The 19,184-nt window shown below is 41.5% G+C and overlaps 1 protein-coding gene across 1 annotated transcript in view; it reads left to right on the forward strand.

Moving 5' to 3' along the window:
* The window catches only part of STK32A (serine/threonine kinase 32A), a 93,139-nt gene that overhangs the window by 19,132 nt on the left and 54,823 nt on the right, over positions 1–19,184 (forward strand). Inside the window, exon 3 of the mRNA XM_070735874.1 lies at positions 17,112–17,167. Coding sequence (XP_070591975.1) covers positions 17,112–17,167 — 56 coding nt within the window. The remainder of the gene's footprint in view (positions 1–17,111; positions 17,168–19,184) is intronic.

Raw genomic sequence — 19,184 nt, forward strand, 5'->3', positions numbered from 1 at the left:
CTAGCGCCAATTTCCTTACATTTGATGATGCTTTGATCCTTGTTTCAGGGGGTATACCTGCTGGCACACATTCTTTGATGATTAGGTTGTTTGTGTACTTAGTAGATTTATAGTGATGCCCTTTGAATGTCACCATTTCCGTTATTGCACATCATGGCACTAAACCCTGTAATAAATGCTGAGCAAGTGCATGGATAACAATTACTCCATATTTGGCTAGAATAACTATTGGCTACATTTCAAAATTAATAATGCTATTGTTTAGAAGATTTTTTTTGTGTGTGTCTGCATTTAAGTAATTGAAAAATATAATGGGGCAAAGCTACCATGAAATTTTCCTGGTTACTAACAAATTATACTCTTATAGATACAATCCTTTCACATTGACATCACCTATAAATAATCTCTGATGGTGTGTCACCAGTACAGAATTTGGAATACTTTTTTCTCAGTGGAGAATTTGAGGAGGAAACTCTGCAATTTCTGGTGTATCATCTGCTGCCTCAGTCATCTGTTAAAGCAGTGGTTCTCATCCTTTCTAATGTCGTGGCCCCTTAATACAGTTCCTCATTTTGTGGTGACCCCAACAATAAGTCTAGCACCAATTCTCCAACAGAGCTTTAAGCTGATTGGCAGGAAGGTCAGAGGGACATCCCCACCGTAAACGCCTGATTGGTCAGATTGTAAAAATATGTTCCATGGCGCCAGAATAGAAGCTTTAGTTCCTAACACCATGGGAAATTTGTCTTAGGTAACCTCTGTGAAACGGTTGTTCGACCCCCAAAGGGGTCCCGACCCCCAGGTTGAGAACCACTGTGCTAAAGGAAATTGAAATTGGTAATCACCAATCTGATGCATGATTTATGGGAATTAAATTCCCAACTTCTTTGGATAGTGCTCGGTTGGGGAAAGCTAATTTAAAAATCTGTTTTGTACATAAACACTGGAGAAATAACCATCCCCATGGAGAAAACAAAACACCTGCAATAAACAGCTGGATATATTCAAAATATTTAAAACAACAACTGAAAGGTAATTGAAAGCCCAAATGATTCTCTTGGCAAACGGTTATTTCTTTTAACTTGCTGACCCAATAGACATTAGTAGTTTTTGAAATAATACAATTCTTTTCCCCATCAAAACTATATAAGAGAATTTATATAATTTATTTATACTGTATCTTTATTCTATTTATAAATAACTTCAAGGTAACACACCTTCCTCTTCCTGTTTCCTCAAAACAGTGCTATGAGTTGGTTGGGCTGGGACAGAGTGCCTAGCTCAAGGTCACCCAGCTGGCCTTTCATGGCTCATGGTCTCCTGGTTTCTAATGTTGTGCCTTATCCACTAGACCAAACTGGTTCTAGACTTGCATAGAGGTTGAGCATGATGATCAGTAATGGGTTCCTACCGGTACGCCTAATTGTGTGCAGCTCTGTGGGTTTGGCATGTGAGCACGTGTTTGAGAAAATGTTTGCTTCCTGCACCTGTGCAGGTAGCAAAATCTCACATGGGGATACACGTTTGTGTGTGTTTTGGTGAGTTTTTTGCTTCTGTGCATGCTTCCACACAAAAGAAATTCGCCAAAACACAGGTGCAGGAAGCAAAATTGCACTCAAACATGCACTCGCGCCAGAGCCATAGAGCTGTGTGCAATAAGGCGTACTGGTAGGAACCCACTATTGACGATGATGATGATGTTCGTCCATCACTTTCATTATTGCTCTTTCAGAACCTCTTTGGAAAACATTTTGGTCCATTTCAAAAGACTGATAGATTAATTTCAGCGTAGTCAGATAGGAGGATACAATCTTATTGCATGCGGAACTGAACCTGATGAAGGAGATTAGAATCAGCTGAATTCTATCTGGCTGCTTAATTTGATGGCTTGTCACCTGATCACCACAGAGCTGAAAGCTCTATTTAGTCAACCTAAGTATTAGCTGCCACTGCACAACACTTCAGATCTGAAGGCGAAAAGGAACCAAGAACATAGCCTCCATTTGCAACTCCTGAAAGCAAATGTGCCTTTTCTGGAATGGTGGGTATAGCTGTAGGCTCCAAAGTATCTTTGAACCCCAACCATTGCACAACCTTCCAATAATGTGGATAGAAGGCCAACAGGTGCTTTTGTCTGAAACTACTATGATGTTGCAGGAACTAAGATGTTCTGACCAAGAAGTTTCCATGGAGTGGTTTGATCAAGAAGTTTCCATGGACTCTTTGAGTGAAAAAAGAAACACAATCTCTTCAGATGTGTGCAAGGCTTCTAAGTCTCTTCAGGCTTGTGGAATCATTTTAACATGAGAAAAATGTTACCATAAGATAAATCCATATGGTTGGATGCAGTAGTAATGAAGAGGAAAAAGAACAGTTTAAATGTTTCATATGTAACCAACACTTATCTGTTACCCTCTAGAACAACAATATTCAAGAATAACCTCCTGTTTATAACAGAACAGACCTTTTCCAATGGAAATAGCCAACTTTTAAAAATAGATGAAGGTTCTTCCTAAGAACAGATCCACTGTTAACAGTTCTGCTGATAAGTAGCACTCTTATGATGCTGGCAAGTGATTGTTTACTGATCAGTGAAGCAGGTGTTGGGTACTTAACTATGGAAAAAAGTGGAGAAATAGTTGCCAGTTGTGGTTTCACAAATTCCAAGCCCTAAGACCGTGATGGCGAACCTATGGCATGTGCCAAAAGTCGTGTACAGTGTCCTCTCCGATGGCATGCGAGCAGTCACCCCAGTTCAGGTCTGATGTGCATGCACGTGTACCTACTGCCAGCCAACTGTTCTTCGGGTCTCTGCCATGCATGCATGGAGGCAGGGGGCATGCGGAGTGCTGCATGTACATGCATGGGGCAAGGTACTTGCAGGGTGCGCACACATACACAGGTGGGATGCATGCGTGGGTACGTGCATACATTGCATTTAGGGGGTTGGGCGCATGTGCATATGTATTCTTTGGGCACTCGGTCCTGAAAAGGTTAGCCATCACTGCCCTAAGACATTCTTGATTCTTAACCCTGCTCTTCACTTTTCAGAATTCTTGGTACAGATTATTTTACAACAGTCATTCTTTCTTAATTTGATAGATCTTGCCTCACATTTGTATTCAGTTCAGTCTTTCCTGTTTTTAAAAATCGATATCATGATCCCTTGTAACCTCTGCAAATTTCCCTCATTGGATCATCTGCCTGAGCGTGACTGCTGTTCTGGTTTCTGGTAGAACTTTAGCTATTACAAATAACTCTTACTAAATGCAGTATTTTATAAACAAAGAAACTCCATCTTTATTTCTCTTCCCTTCCATCTTCAAAATACAGTTCATACTAGCACATTCCTCTTCCTCCCTTTATCTTTTTTAATTGCATTCCTCATACATTCCTCCAAGTCTTCTCCGTTTAACAAGATTTATGTACTCACAGCATGATTCAAAAACAGCAGAAATGACTGTAAAATAACACAGAATGCATTTTCTTGCTTGGGAGCTGAACAGAATACCTTTTCATTTTAGCCCTACAACATTGGAACTCTACCCTTCTTCCCCACTGGCCCCCTGACGTACCAAATACATCACTCCAGTATTTAACCCATTCCTCCCCTTAATATCTTCTTCCAAACACCTGTTTCTTACGTTCTTGGACCCTTCTGAATTTAGGATTGACGCAGCGAATGTCTGATTCTTCCTCGCTAGATTCTGGATTCATAGCCACATCCTGTGGCTGGCCTCCCACCTGTAACCCCGGGCCCACCACTAATTCATAAACACTATCTGTATCAGAGTCCTCAATTTCTTCATCATCCTCCAACTTACCAGGAGTATGTACAACAACTGTTAGTCCAGAGATTGGTGGCATAGTCTTCATTCATTTAACTTATGGAATTCTGGCCTTTTCCAAAAATGGCTCATAATAGGTAGCTAGCCACCATGATTGTCGAGCATCATTAATTTATTATGCAATGTTTCTTTTCAAAAAGCAAGCAACTGAACCCAATTGTAATGTGTAAAGGTGATCTCGGGTGAATTTGATAATACTGGACCTTGCCACCTACAGAAAATTCCTAATGTTATTTATTACTCAAAGGAATAGGTTGCAGAATTCCTCTTTTTGAATGCTATAGAATTTTTCATTGATGGCAAGTAATGTGCAAATTCTTTAAAAGAAAGAGACGCTTCATACATGTCCTTGTTCATCACAAATTAGCTACTTGGAAAGCTTGCATAGCCACCATAGCTTGATTCTCTTATAAGTACAATCTAAATAAAAAAATATTGCCGAGCCCCAATAATCAGATGCACACAAATTGTCTAACAAATAAAAGGATTTAATATTTGCAAAATCCCAGTAATGTAAGAGTCTTTTAAAAGACTTTTCAAAGGGAGAAGCAAATCTAGCAAAGTCTTATCAGTTGGCCAAAATCCCAGAGCGAAGATAAACATGGCAATAATTACCAGCTGCAGCAAGAGTTCCAAGGTGTAGTTCTCAGAAAGTAACCAGAAGATCGAAGGTCATTAGCAAAGCTAAAAATGTGCTCTTCTGAAACACAAACTGAATTCAAGAGTCAAGACGAGATGATTCCAAAATAAATGACATTGTTTTCTGCAACAAGACAGTGCAGGCCTCACCCTTAAATAGTGTGAGGGCATGACCCAATAGCCAGCAACACTACTCGTGGGTCAATCTCCTCTTAGCCAACCATTCATGTCTCCTAATTGCCCTCCGAACTGTGGCATCCAGAAAAGAGGCTCCTCCTCTCCCCCTCTTCACTCAGTACAGGAAATGCTATATCATTCCTGAGATGAAGTGCTGACTCAGTCATGTCAGGAAGTGCAGAAGGCCCTGGTTGTTCTGACCCTGACCGCTCATCAATTTCACTGTCATTCTCAGGTGCCGGGAATACAGGACACCTTCCTCACCCCTCCACAATCTCTACGTCCTCTGAGTCCATAATTATTTGCACAGGATGCAAGCAAACCATTACATCTTCTTTTTGCCATAAGTCTACAATAAGAAATGTGTCCATTGCTGAGCCTTAGGCAGAGAGCACCAAATGAGAAGGCAAGTACAAATATCTCACCTCTAGATGAGATGGACAGCACATAAAATAAACAAATAACTCACATTCATTTCCTTAAGACCTGTAGCTTTTGCCCCAAACAGCTTCAGACTTGATTCATGCTAGGATGATCATCTAATTTGGTCATTTTACTTAGGAAATCCCTTTTTTGGTTAGTAATATTGATAGCAATATGTGGCTCTCCCCCGCCCCCCCCGTCCTTTTAAAACATATTCTTTTTGTCCTCGTTTATGCAGCAGTTAGAAAACCGGAAAACCTTCTTTATATATAATATTGACAAGCCCTGCTTCTTTTCATTACTATTAGTTCAACCAATGTACACTTTGTCAGCCTCTAGTAGCCAAAAATATAGTAATTATGGATGTTTATGTTCAAGTTTCCTATGGGATTTTTCCAACACCTTTCTTCAGTGTTTTGGCATTGCAAGTGTCTTTCAGAAAGCATTTATCCTTTATGTCATTCCTGGTAATAAGGTTACAGCATTAAGAGATCCATTATTTATGTCACGTAGAGCAGTGTTATCAGAGGTACATCTTTTCTGGAGACGCAAACTGACAAAAGAAAAGCTTACTCAGAGATTCTAGAATTTAATGATGGAACTTTGTGAGCTATAACTTTATGTTTTGGTTCTACGGTAACCTACTTTAACAGCTTTTCAGGAATATGCTTGCCTCTATGCTAGGAGATATCTGAAGTTATTTTGCCAAGTCTTGGAGGCAGTGTTCAATTATGAGCTCATTAAGCAATTTAGATTCATCCCCATCATAATTGTTATACCAAACAAAATAATGTGTTTGTCTTATAATCACTCAAATGGCATGTAAGACACCATTTTAAAAATTATTTATTTATTTATTTATTTATTTATTCATTCATTCATCCATCCATTCATTATTTATTTATTTATTCATTCATTCATTCATTCATTCATTTATTTATTAGATTTGTATGTCACCCCTCTCTGTAGCCTCGGGGCGGCTAACAACAGTAAAAAGACAATATGAACAAATCTAATATTAAAAGTAATGTAAAAACCCCAATTTAAGAAACCAATCATACATACTGACATACCATGCATAAATTTTATAAGCCTAGGGGGAAGGGAATATCTCAATTCCCCCATGCGTGACGACAGAGGTGGGTTTTAAGGAGCTTACGAAAGGCAAGGAGGGTGGGGGCAACTCTGATATCTGGGAGGAGCTGGTTCCAGAGGGTTGGGGCTGCCACAGAGAAGGCTCTTCCCCTGGGTCCCGCCAAACAACATTGTTTAGTTGACGGGACCCAGAGAAGGCCAACTCTGTGGGACCTAACTGGTCGCTGGGATTCGTGCGGCAGAAGACAGTCCCGGAGATATTCTGGTCCGATGCCATGCAATTTATTTCGACAGCTTACGTTCTTCTTCTTCACTTTAATTTTTATAAATTGGGAGAATAAATGGTTATCTGAAGACCATTCAAAAATGGATTGCCCAAGATGGATTGAGAATAGTCACTCCAGGTATCTACTGAAGACATTTAGTTTCAATGTCCCACTAAGTGAAGTTCACTGATGGGTTCAGTTGAATTGCTTTCTACCGGTTTTTACACAGAACAAATGGAATGCTGCCATGGGCTCTCAATTCTAAACTTTTAGACAAAGTGTGAGTGATCATGCAGTGATTGAATATTACTTTTTCAACCTTGCCAATTTCTCAAGGAGAAGTGAAAAGTGTTCTGGGTATCCTCCAAAAAAGTAGACTTCCGCTTTCAATGAGCTTCTGGCTTCACATTTGGGAAGTTGAAATCACTGTATTTGCAGGATTTCTAGCTTTTAGGAAAGATACTCACAATTTTTGGAGGTAAACTGATACATATATCAAGATTATTTTTGAGAACGTAATGGAAAGCTCTAAAAAAATTGCTGGAAAAGAGAATTTGTTGTCATTCTTAAATCTAAATAACGAGGAAAAATTGATTAAAAGTAAATGGTTTTAGGTCATCTCTATACTAATGAAATAAGAAATACTTAATGGATTAAATTATTTCCACGCCAGCTGCTTTTCTCTAAGTATTTCTGCACAGTTTCAGCACAGCATAAAGAGATAGGTGGAATGACCTACTGGCAAGATGGGGGATATAATATACTGTAGTTGATATTCAGTTTTAGAGGTCTGGACTGTTCCACCTTATCAGGAGCCCTCAAAGTACTTCAGATTTTTGTCTCCATGGTTAATAGTGATTATACACTGCGCTCATATTGCCAATTTTTACAAGGCTAAAAGTGGTAAAATATTATTTGGAATGTGGCACACATTCCATTCATTGGCCTTTTTAATCACGGAATGGCAATTAAGATGGAAGTCTGTGAATTGTCAAAAGTGATTTATTTCAATATTGGCAAGTCAAGCTCCACCCCCAGTGTAAATATTTTTGTTTTCTTCTTAATTGAACTCAGTAGCAATTAGAGTGATGATATACTTAAGAAATTACCTGATTCCAAGATTAATTCAATTTTCACTTCAGTAAAACATTGAACATTTTCTTTACCAGAGTTATTTTCACCATCTGCATAGCATTTTGGAATATGGTAAGAGGTTGAGGCTGGGTTACAGTTGCGCCTGAAAAATCAATTCTGTTCTGGATCTAAGATCTAGGTTTTGGATCTAGGAACAAACAGGTTCTAGATCTAGGAACAAACAGCTGTTGAGATAAAGTGAGCTCTGGACTGTATAGAATGAGGGTATCTAGGGGTCTAAAATAGAAGGAAGAATAAATTAGGGCACCAGATAAAGGGAAAGAATATGCTTCTGTATGTTTCAAGCCTCTGAATTAGGGACTGTCATGGGATAAGTGAACCAGTGATGGCTTCTGGTTTTAATCGCTGCCAGTTTTCTCAGTGGGTCTTTGCATGACTGCGTGTGTGCATTTTGTGTGCTTCCCACCTTCACAGTACAGTACTAAAACAAAATTCTGCGCACATGCAGAAGCAAAAAACAAGATGGTGGAGCCTATGGCACTGCTGAGAGAGCCTGTTCGGGGGGGTGGCAGGCCTGAGTTGTTCCTAACTGCATGGCCGAGAGCGGAAAAGAGCTGAGTTCCGTGACTTCTCCTTCCTAACTGCATCTCTTCCCTCCCACCCGGTCTGTGTGGAAGCCAGGCTGAGGGGAAACACCACTGGCAACAGAGCTTGGTGCGGGACCAGAGCTCGGAGCGTTCCTGACCCGTGTCAGTCACTAGAAGGACGCCTGTGGGGCAGGGTGGGAAGAACCGGGTGGAGGAGGAGGAGGGTGCCTCTTCCTGGTCTCAGCTGCCAGCATTCATTCTGCCCCCTTCTTCTCCCTCTGAAGCCAAGGGAGGGAAAGAGATGCAGTTAGGAAGGGGGGGTCGCGGAACCCGGCTCTTTCCGCTCTCGGCCATGCAGTTAGGAAGGGGATGTTGCACTGAAGAATTGGGTCTGGAGGACAGTGCCGTGGTCTCAGCTGCCAGCGTTCATTCTGCCTCCTTCTTCTTCCCGCCCTTGTGCAAGCACCCTCATTCCCGGCAGCTTCGCTCCCTCTCGCTGATCAAGAAGCTTTTTCACTTTTTTTGGCCTCTTGTTTGTTCCGTGCGGAGCAGGATCAATAGGAGAAGGAGGAGGAGGGCATGCGTCTCTCCTCCTCACTTCTGCTTCTCCTTCCACTGCTCCTTCCAATTAAAACAGTTTGTGAGCCTGCGGGGGGAGTGAGGAGTTAAAGCCAGTTGCTTTGGGCACCTTGAAGGGACTCCCCTGGAGGAAGCGGTTGCCAGGGATGGAGTGAGAGCCAGGTAGCCTTGTCTGAGGCCGAAGCGCCGGTCCTTGCCACTGCCGGAATTCCCCTTTGCCTGCCGCTGCTACCGAGATTCCCCGCCTCCAGACTGCCAACGCCGACTGTTGCCAGTGGAAGTGCCTGTCTGCTGGCAGCGGCAAGCAAAGGGGAATCCCGGCGGCGGCAGCAGGCAAAGAGGAATCCCGGTGGTGGCAGTCACGAGGCAGGGAAATCCCTGTGGCAATAAGCGAGCGCACACACCCAGGCTTGGGTTCGTAAGTGGAAAATGATTCAAAAGAGACAAAAAAATCTTGAACACCTGGTTCGTATCTCGAAAAGTTCATTAGTAAAGGCGTTTGTAAGTAGAGGTACCACTGTATAATTATATTCTCCATTCATGAGTAGCCACACAAATCCTTAATGCTGGTCACCTTGAAATCTTCGTTCTTGGATGATTTAGAAATTTGAGACAGTGTTCGATGGTGATATTGAGGTTATGCTACATTGCTTCATATGGTTTTTGGCAAACCACTAATTATATTTTTCCCCATTTATAATTCACTTCCCCCACGTTCAGATATCTGGCAAAAAATTCTGAGCAACTGGAAAAACAAAGGATTCAAGGCCAAAGGGAAGAGGGTTGAGAAAAGATGCTGGAGATTTTCCAATCTTGATAGAGTGACTTGTAATTAGATGCACAGTTGGAGCCAGAATAGTTATTCCTGTATTTTAGATAAGATTGAAAGAGTTTATGAAAGATCACCAAAGGTTTGTGGATGATATGTTTATAACCTTGTATTTCACCTTATTAAAAAATTCATTTGTGTGTTTGTGTGTGTGTGGGGGGGCGTTATTTCCCTCTTCTCTTGTTTTGTGCAACCTCCTAGATGAAGGGTTTTTTACATAGGTTTTTATTTATTTATTTTATTAACTTACTGTATTAGCAGTGTTGTTATATGAAATATGTGCTGGAAAATCCTGCATGTTAGTATTCACATTTAAATAAAATATTACATTTCAGGAACTTTGCTCAAAACCTATTTGATTTGTAATAATATTCCAATTGTCATAACAATAAAGGCTACCAAAACATTAAATCTATATCCTATGGGTCAAACTTATTATATTCCTTTCCAGCTTAGGTTTTCACAAAACTGAGAAGCAGCATGTTTTGTTCAGAAAGGATGTAATGATAATTAGATTCAAATTTGAATTGCATACTTCCCTCCTCTCCGTATATATTTTTCAAGAAGGCCAAACACCCTACAGCTGGCATGGAATTTATTTATTGTATTAATGAGTTGAGCCTATAAGGAAACCTAAGTAAAATATTTCCCAAAGTACAAATTTTATATACAAACAAATATTCCCAAAGAAATATTTAGGATGATTGTATATGAAGGCTGTGCAGATCACTTTATTTCTCCATACATGAAAATGTGAAACTGAAATTGGCCAGAAATTTCTAATGACTTTTCTCTGAACAAGCAGAATCCCTAACCTGGAGCACAAAGTTATGGTGTATCTATGCCCTTCCAGACTCCATTATCCGTTTGACTATTTTGTTGTGTGACTGACAGTGCTACCATGACTACACTAGGAAAGGCAACTACTTACTACCTAGTAGTCATATTATTCATGAAATTCCAAAATGTGCCTGCTTTTCAAAAAGATGTAAAAGAGTTAGCAAATCTCTTGATCAATCTTCTCCTCGAAATACCTGGATTTCAAAATGTAATTTTTTAATATACATTTCCTTCTGTTCCTCAATCTCAGAGGTTTGGAGTTTGAGGATTCTGGCACAGTATCTTAGCTGTTCCTGGCACTGTATTCTTCTGGATTGCTCTGATATTGTTCCTGGGATCTATTGGGCCATTCTCCTGGCTAAAGAGTTACAGTCCTAAGTGCTCCTACCATCACTGGGACCACTTTGGCCTTTAGTTTCTCCATCCTCTCTAGTTCCTCCTTCAGGACCTGGTACTTCTCCATTTTTTCATACTACATCTTTCTGATGTTGCTACCACTTGGTACTGCTATGTCTCTTACCATCTATCTTCTGGTCCTTGTCTACTACCAAAACGTCTGGTTGATTGGCCAATACCTGCCTGTCAGTGTGGATCTGGAAAATCCCACAGGATCTTAGCCCTTTTATTCTCTCTAGATGGGAGACTCTTCTGTGGAGTCTCCCATCTAGACTTGAGAAAGTCTAGCTTTTGCACAGCTACAAGCACATATGCTGTACAAATGTTCTTGTACATATACCATGCCAGCTACTTTGTTGTGCCAGTCAGTGTACTCTGTTCCTGCTTGAATCCTACAAACTATCCTTATCTGTTGGATCGTCTCTGAGGACTTCTGTCTAATGTAGTAGAATGCTCTACTCTCTCTCTCTTTCTTTTAATGTATAAGAGCATTGCTATTTATCTAGAAATTTGTGTCTTTCTTCCTATAGTAAACCTCGAGCTTAATGTATAGTTTGTATTCCAGAATATACAATGCCGCCCACAACTCTTGAAAATGACAATTGTTTTCCTTGAAACAGTCTCTAGAGATTTTGTGTACAGTTAGGAAAACAATGATGGCATTATTTTTTTCACAGTATCGACTCAGAGAAAGCACAGCTGCTGATTATGGAAAGTTTCAAAACAAAAGTTGTTTGCTGGAACATACTATCGTAGTTACATCCCCTAATTATGCAAGGTTCTCTTTTACCCAGGTCTTTTCTTGATGGAATTTGTTAGAATTGCTACAAAATATAATATGTTATATAATCCTCTGGGGGGATGGGGAGGGTGTTTTTACCCTCCCCCAGTTCCAAGGAAGTCTTTGGAGCCTGGGGGGGGGGGACACAAACCTACTGGACCCATGAGAAGTTGGGAAACAGGCCGTTTCTGGCCTCCAGAGGCCGGGGGAAGCCGTTTTCGCCCTCCCCAGGTATTGAAATATGGGAGTGGGCACTCATGCATGCGCGCTCACACTCTTTCGGCACCTGAGAAAAAAAGGTTCGCCATCAGATTGCTCTGGCCTCCAGAGGCCGGGGGAAGCCGTTTTCGCCCTCCCCAGGTATTGAAATATGGGAGTGGGCACTCATGCATGCGCGCTCACACTCTTTCGGCACCTGAGAAAAAAAGGTTCGCCATCAGATTGGTCTAACACCTGGCAACTTCAAATATCAACCAACAAATGCTCTACCCTCCACATCGGCAAAAAGAATCCAAACCTCGCATATGAACTGAATAAACAAATTCTCGCAGCCAACCCACACTCAGTAAAAGACCTTGGAATACTAATATCAAACGACCTAAGTGCTAAAGCCCACTGCAACAATATCGCCAAAAAGGCTTCCAGAGTTGTTAACCTGATCCTACGTAGCTTCTGCTCTGGCAATCTCACACTACTGACTAGAGCCTACAAAACCTATGCCAGACCCATTCTCGAATACAGCTCATCTGTCTGGAACCCACACCACATTTCAGACATCAACACTATCGAAAACGTCCAAAGATATTTCACCAGAAGAGCCCTTCACTCCTCCACTCGAAACAGAATACCCTACGAAAATAGACTATCTATCCTGGGTCTTGAAAGCTTAGAACTGTGGCGCCTAAAACACGACTTAAGTATTGCCCACAAGATCATATGCTGCAACGTCCTTCCGGTCAACGACTACTTCAGCTTCAACCACAACAACACAAGAGCACACAACAGATTCAAACTTAATATTAACCGCTCCAAACTTGACTGTAAAAAATATGACTTTAACAATCGAGTTGTCGAAGCGTGGAACTCATTACCGGACTCAATAGTGTCAACTCCCAACCCCCAACATTTCTCCCTTAGACTCTCCACGATTGACCTCTCCAGGTTCCTAAGAGGCCAGTAAGGGGCGTATATAAGTGCACTGATGTGCCTATCGTCCCCTGTCCAATTGTCTTTCCTTATCTCATATATCATATATATTCTCTCCTTATCTCTTATATCATATATATTCTCTCCCTCCCATCTACTTCTTTTTACTTTCTATCGTTATATATATTACTTAATGTCTATTCTCTTCCATATATATTGTATATTGGACAAAGAATAAATAAATAAAATAAAAATCACTGGTATAGTCTAAGGACCAGTATTTCAAAGGATAGCTAGTCTGACAGGCTATTCATCAGAACTAGGTTCCCTTGATTTATAGTTTCTGATTCCTTGAAGATGAAGGATCTGCCTTTCTCTCCATGCCAGAATCCTGGTTATTTGGCTCTGTTTGAGGCATTGAGACCACAGAGAAAGAAACGGAGGGGGGGGGGGGTTTCTCCACATTGTTAAGTTGATTTTTGTTTGTAGTGTGGAATGGTTGCAAGACATCAGTGTCTTTGAATTAGAGTTCTCTTACGACTTGCAACTTGCTTCTCAAAACCTATTTCCCAGTTTTACCCAACCCACAGGTGGTTTTATTCACCCACATGTGGTGTGACTACAGTTTCCAGAATAGTCAGCCAGCATGGCAGTTTGCAATTCTGGGAAGATTGCTCTGTACAAATCGTAATTGATTTTGTACAATTCCCCTGCAGTCATCTTGTTTATGATCTGATAAAGACTTTAAACTGCATTGTACAATTGGCATTATTATGCCACGTTCAGTGTTACTTTAACCCTTAGCTCGCTGTCATTTTGGGAGCTGTTTACAGACCTCTTCACAATTTTTCCTGTTGCCATCCTAGGAAAAAAACAGGTTAGATGCATGAGCTTCTTAATTGGTGGGATGAATGGGACGTGAAGTGCTGCATTTTCAGGCTGTCACTTGGGCAATGCCTGACAATTCTGAGGTCATGTTAATTAAGGCCAGCATGTTGATTTAGTCTTTTTAATCAGCCTGAAATTTAAATGCTGTTTAGTATATGCCTACTATGAGGAGTGGTCTGCTTTTCTTTCTTTCTTTCTTTCTTTCTTTCTTTCTTTCTTTCTTTCTTTCTTTCTTTCTTTCCTCCCTCCCTCCCTCCCTTCCTTCCTTCTCTCCTCCCTCCCCTCCCCTCCCCTCTCCTCCCCTGAGACAGGAGGAGAACCTGTGGCCTAGAGTTAAAGCTATTGTCCTACAGGCAGACTGCCCAGGTTCAAATCCTTGAAATAGATCTAGTCTCCCTTCATTTACATTATCAGCAAAAATGTGTTATACATATAGAATATAGTTTGTCGGTTATAAAAATTAACCGCCTTTGATGGCCCCAAAAGGGGCCAAGAGGCAAAAGGGAAGCAGTTTGCTCCCTCTCATATTTGGGTGTACCAGGGTGATTCGACAGAAAAAAACCCCATAACTCTTCCCTGGTACAAGCTGAGACAGAAGGAGAACCTGTGGCCCCAGGGGTTAAAGCTACTGCCTTATCCAAGCAGACTGCCCAGGTTAAAATCCCGGTAAGCGTATGGCTAGCTAGCTAATGAGAGTTAAATAGTTTGAAATAGATCTATACTAGTAGACTAATATTCATTTTCATTATCAGCAAAAATATATTACACACATACACACACACACACTAAATACCCGTGCTCCACTACGGAACTATATGATCGGGCTTGATAAATTGACATTTAGAGTTTGAAAATTAATGAGTAGTTACGATTGGCCTCTCTTTTCCCCTTCTCTCCTCAGCCTTTCCCCACAGAGGCCTCTCCTATGCTATCCCATTCTCTGCAGTTATTTTCAGTTTGGGAGGGGAGTAGAATGTCTAACTAATTAGCATCAGAGCATGTTAATAATACTTTTTTACAGTCTGTCTGCTGACTTGGGGATGAGTTTGATGATACTTGTGTGCAACTTCCCTTACTTATGTTTTCCTGATTGCATGACCTACAGATCTTTACAAAAGAGCTGTAAATGTTTTTCTCCACTTTTTGCCTCTTTTCCTTTTAACTGGGGTTAGGGTAGAAGGAATAGATTCGTCTGAACTGAGGAGAAAAATAAGGGTGGGGAAATCTGTCTCTGCCTATCAGCATCCATTGGTATTCATCTGGCTAGTGTCCTGTTAATGTGTGAGAGAGTTGTGGGGTGTTCGGAACCTCAAGCAGTATTTGCTGTGTGAGCAAGAAGGAGACAGGAAGGAGTCTGTGTGTGGCTTAGCTCAACTGTTCTATAGTAAATCTGCTTGCTGCTGTGAAAACAAAAGCAAAACTGAAATCCCTTTGCTTGTGTTTTGCATTTGGATCAGATTTCTTTTCAGGTTGAGAGGGGGAGTAGAACTGCTTGGCATCAGAGCTTGTTAATAATAATATAAGAAATACTCATACTCTGATGGTCATTTTGAAAAATCCTTTCTTAGTGAGCATCTAAAAGCCAAGAGGAACATACGTGGCAAATTTCAAGTTTGTAGATAGTGTTGGGCGAATCTGTTGAAGTTCAGGTTCGGCAGGTTCAGCTGAACTTGCCGTTGGAGTTCAGGTTCAGGCCTTGAACCCGAATCCCAACACCTCTGGCCTGGCGGGAGGTGAAGTTCTGGGGGGGAGGTCAGGCTCCAGGTCTGGAGTCACCCCTCCTGCCCCGCCCCCAAGTCAAATCGGTGGCTTGAGCCTCAGAGCCCTCCCATTTCCCATTTCCCATTTGCTCCCCCTCCCACCTCCCACCCGCTTGAAGCTGCCGACTGGGATCCTGAATAGCCGGCCGGCAGAACCTGCCTCCCCACCCCTCTGGCCCAGCGTGAGGCAAAGCGTTGGGGGGGAGGTCAGGCTCCGATCCCCAGGAGCTCAGTGGGGAGAAAGGTCTACCTGTCCCACACCTCCCTGTCTTTGCAGCTGGCAGGAGAGCCACGGTGGAACAAGCGAGAGGCTTCTAAGCGGGCTCCAGGGTCATGCGTGGCTCTTCCCCCCCTTGTGGGGGGGCAAGCAAATGGGAAATGGGATTCCCTGCCTCCTTTTGCTTACACCCCCCCTGTCTGTGGGAAATCCATGCCTCCCCTCCCTCTTTGTGCTCCAAAGGTCTGGATTCCCTCTGCCCTTTTAAAGCCCTTCAGGGGCGGAGCCCTCCCCATCTCTCCCTCCTGCCCACTGCCCACTTGAAGCTGCCGGCCGGGATCCTGAATAGCCGGCATATGCAGAGCGCCTCACACACACACATACACGCTGCTTCAATAGTATTGCGGTGTTCGATCAAATGCCGAACCTGAACACGGACTTCTAAAAAAAATCCGGGATCGGGTTTGGTATACTGAACACGGCCAAATTCGGCACAGATCCAAACTATGCAAGTTCAGTTCGCTCAACACTATTTGTAGACTTTATGGTTCTGGAGATTTTGTGATTAATAAGTGAGTTCTTTTATATATATAAACTTTCTCCAGAAGTTGTAAGTGCTCCAACACTGGAAATTTTTAAGAAGAGGCTGGATAACAATTTATCTGAAGTGGTGTAGTGCATCCTACCTAAGCAGGAGGTTGGACTAGAAGACCTCCAAGGTCTCTTTCAATATTCTATGCCACAGGTGGCACGCAGAGCCATATCTGCTGGCACGCGAGTCATTGCTCTAGCTCAGCTCCAACATGCATATGTGTGCTGGCCAGATCATTTTTGGCTCACACAGAGGCTCAGGCAGGGTGATTTTGGCTTCCAGAGAACCTCTGGATGATAGAGGAGGGCGTTTTTACCCTCTCACAGCCCCAGGGAAACCTTTGGATCCTGGGGAGGACAAAACGTGAGCCTACTGATCCCACCAGAAGTTGGGAAACAGGACATTTCTGGCCTCCAGAGGGCCTCTGTAAGGGGGGGGGGAGCTATTTTTGCCCTCCTCAGGTATTGAATTATGGGTGTGGACACTCTCGCATGTGCAATAGCACCTGCCCACACTTTTTCGGCAGCCGAGAAAAAAAAAGGTTCACCATCACTGGTCTATTCTTTGCATAATTTCATCTTATTAAGCCTAGTTTCAGAGAAAATAAAAAAGATGTATCTGCTTAATATCTCATACTTTTTGAGGTGGATGGAAAAAGTTAAACATAAGAAACGTTTTTATTATTAATAGGGCCATAATTTAACTATTAATGAGAAAAGATTAAATGAGCACTTCACGATAAAGCTATTATTATGAAACAACATAGGGAAACAATATTGTTTCCAGCAAATTATAGGAGCAAATAGTTAAGTTTTAACCATGATGATCCATAAGTGTATCTATGTTTCTATGATCCATAAGTGTATCTTCGAAATAATAATTTGAAAGTTATTGATTTTAATGTTAAATTACTGAGCTTTTATTTATTATTAATATTTTATTCCTTTTTATAGTTACCTTTGATCATTTTGAAATTCTCAGAGCCATTGGAAAAGGCAGCTTTGGAAAGGTATGTTTTTGCAAACTGTATGCTTTGTTAATTACCTAAAGAAATACAGAAGGTAGTTCCTTCTTACCAAATAAGAATAAAATATTGTCTAGAGCTACATGCTAAATCTTATTTTCTTGCAACCGGAGCCTTGTTCCTTGTATGCATAAAATCTTCAAATAATATTACAAAATATCAAATTGTTCATATTGATAACTTCAAGCTTCTGAGTGTGTGTGTGTGTGTAGTTCTAGTAAATGCAAACCTTCTCATAGAGCAAATTTGGGCATGCTGCATTTTGCTTCATTTTCCTCTTCCAATTCCCATCATGTTGTTTTCGTAGAGGATTTATAAGAAAAATTATTTTCACTCTAAGTTTGTTTTTAGACATTGTATTAGAGGTTAGCATTCATGAATTTCTTGGTCTGTATTGTTTTGAGAGAATGTATCAGATACTATCTGCAGGACACATCTAACTCAGTAATGTGACCTCCTGTGGATTCCATCACAGAATGGATCCCTTATCATATCTCCTACATAGTCCCAGGTTGCAAAACAAAGAAAGAAGATGAATACATATCAGTGTTGCTAAAGGCATCAGAAATTCAACAGTTTATTTTTCCTCCATGGGAAAAGGAAGCCTTATTCTAGCCTGCAAGCCAAGGGTTGTTGTGACAACTAACAAAAAACATTGTCCAGCCCTTCTCTATAGTTTTACCAGAGCATAACTTGTTTATTTATTTTAACAAATTTATATACGGTAATCAAGTCACAATTAATAATTCACAACTTAACCTCTCCTCCAACCCACTCTGTAGCGGCAACAAAAGAATCATACAAATATTTAATGGGCTCTAAATGGGAACCCTAAGCCCGCCGACAAAACTATGTCTTCAAAATTTTGCAGAAAAACAAGAAGATGGAACCAATCATACCTCTGGGGGAATGATATTCCAAAGGAAAGGAGTCTTCTAGGTCCCATCAAATATACTTTCTTGATAGTTGGGGCTTGCAACATGCCCCAACATCTGGTGGGCTGTGTAGATATAATCAGAGAGAGACAGTCTATAGTCCTGTGTTTTCATTTATTTATTTGCTCTCCATTTCATGTCAGAATTGACTCACGAAAAATGATAGCGATCTTGCCCCCAGTAATAAAAAGCACTGTATGTCACCTCAAAACAAAAAAAAACAATAGCAGTAGCATTTAGACATATATACTGCTTCATAGTGTTTTTACACTCTCTAAGCGGTTTACAGAATCAGCATATTGCCCCCAACAATCTGGGTCCTCCTTGTACCCACCTCGGAAGGATGGAAGGTTGAGTCAACCTTGAGCTGGTGGTGAGATTTGAACTGCTGAACTACAGTTTACAGTTAGCTAAAGTAGCCTGCAGTTCTGCACTCTAACCACCTGGCCACCCTGGCTCTAGTGGTGAGGCCTAAAAAATAGAGGCTCTGACTCCTCTGGGTTAATGAAAGGGACATCTTTTAAACAATTGAATATTTTCACCTTATTCCTATGCATCATATTTCAAAATACGAAGTTTGCTATTGGCAGTTTAGCAGTCTTGGTGGAAATATTAATGTAGGAAAACATAAGGTAAAGGTTCCTCTCGCACATACGTGCTAGTGGTACCCAATTCTAGGAGGTGGTACTCATCTCCGTTTCTAAGCAAAGAGTCTTATGACGATTCCGTAGTCATGTGGTTGGCATAACTAAATTTCAAAGGCGCAAAGAACGCTGTTACCTTCCCGCCAAAGGTGCTCCTTATTTTTCTACTTGCATGCTTTCGAACTGCTAGGTTGGCAGAAGCTGGAGCAAGTAACAACAGCTCACTCGGTTATGCGGTGCTAGGGATTCAAACCATTGAACTGCCATCCTTTCTGATTGACAAGCTCAGTGTTTTAGCCACTGAGCCACTGCATCCCCCTTCCCCCCCAAATAAGATTAGCCCCATCCCAAAAGCCCCCTGTGTTATCACAGGGGAACTGGAGGTGTGCTCAGATGGCTCCTTTGTTGAGGTGACTATTTTTA

This window comes from Erythrolamprus reginae, chromosome 2, assembly GCF_031021105.1.
Source record: "Erythrolamprus reginae isolate rEryReg1 chromosome 2, rEryReg1.hap1, whole genome shotgun sequence".
Taxonomy (NCBI): domain Eukaryota; kingdom Metazoa; phylum Chordata; class Lepidosauria; order Squamata; family Dipsadidae; genus Erythrolamprus; species Erythrolamprus reginae.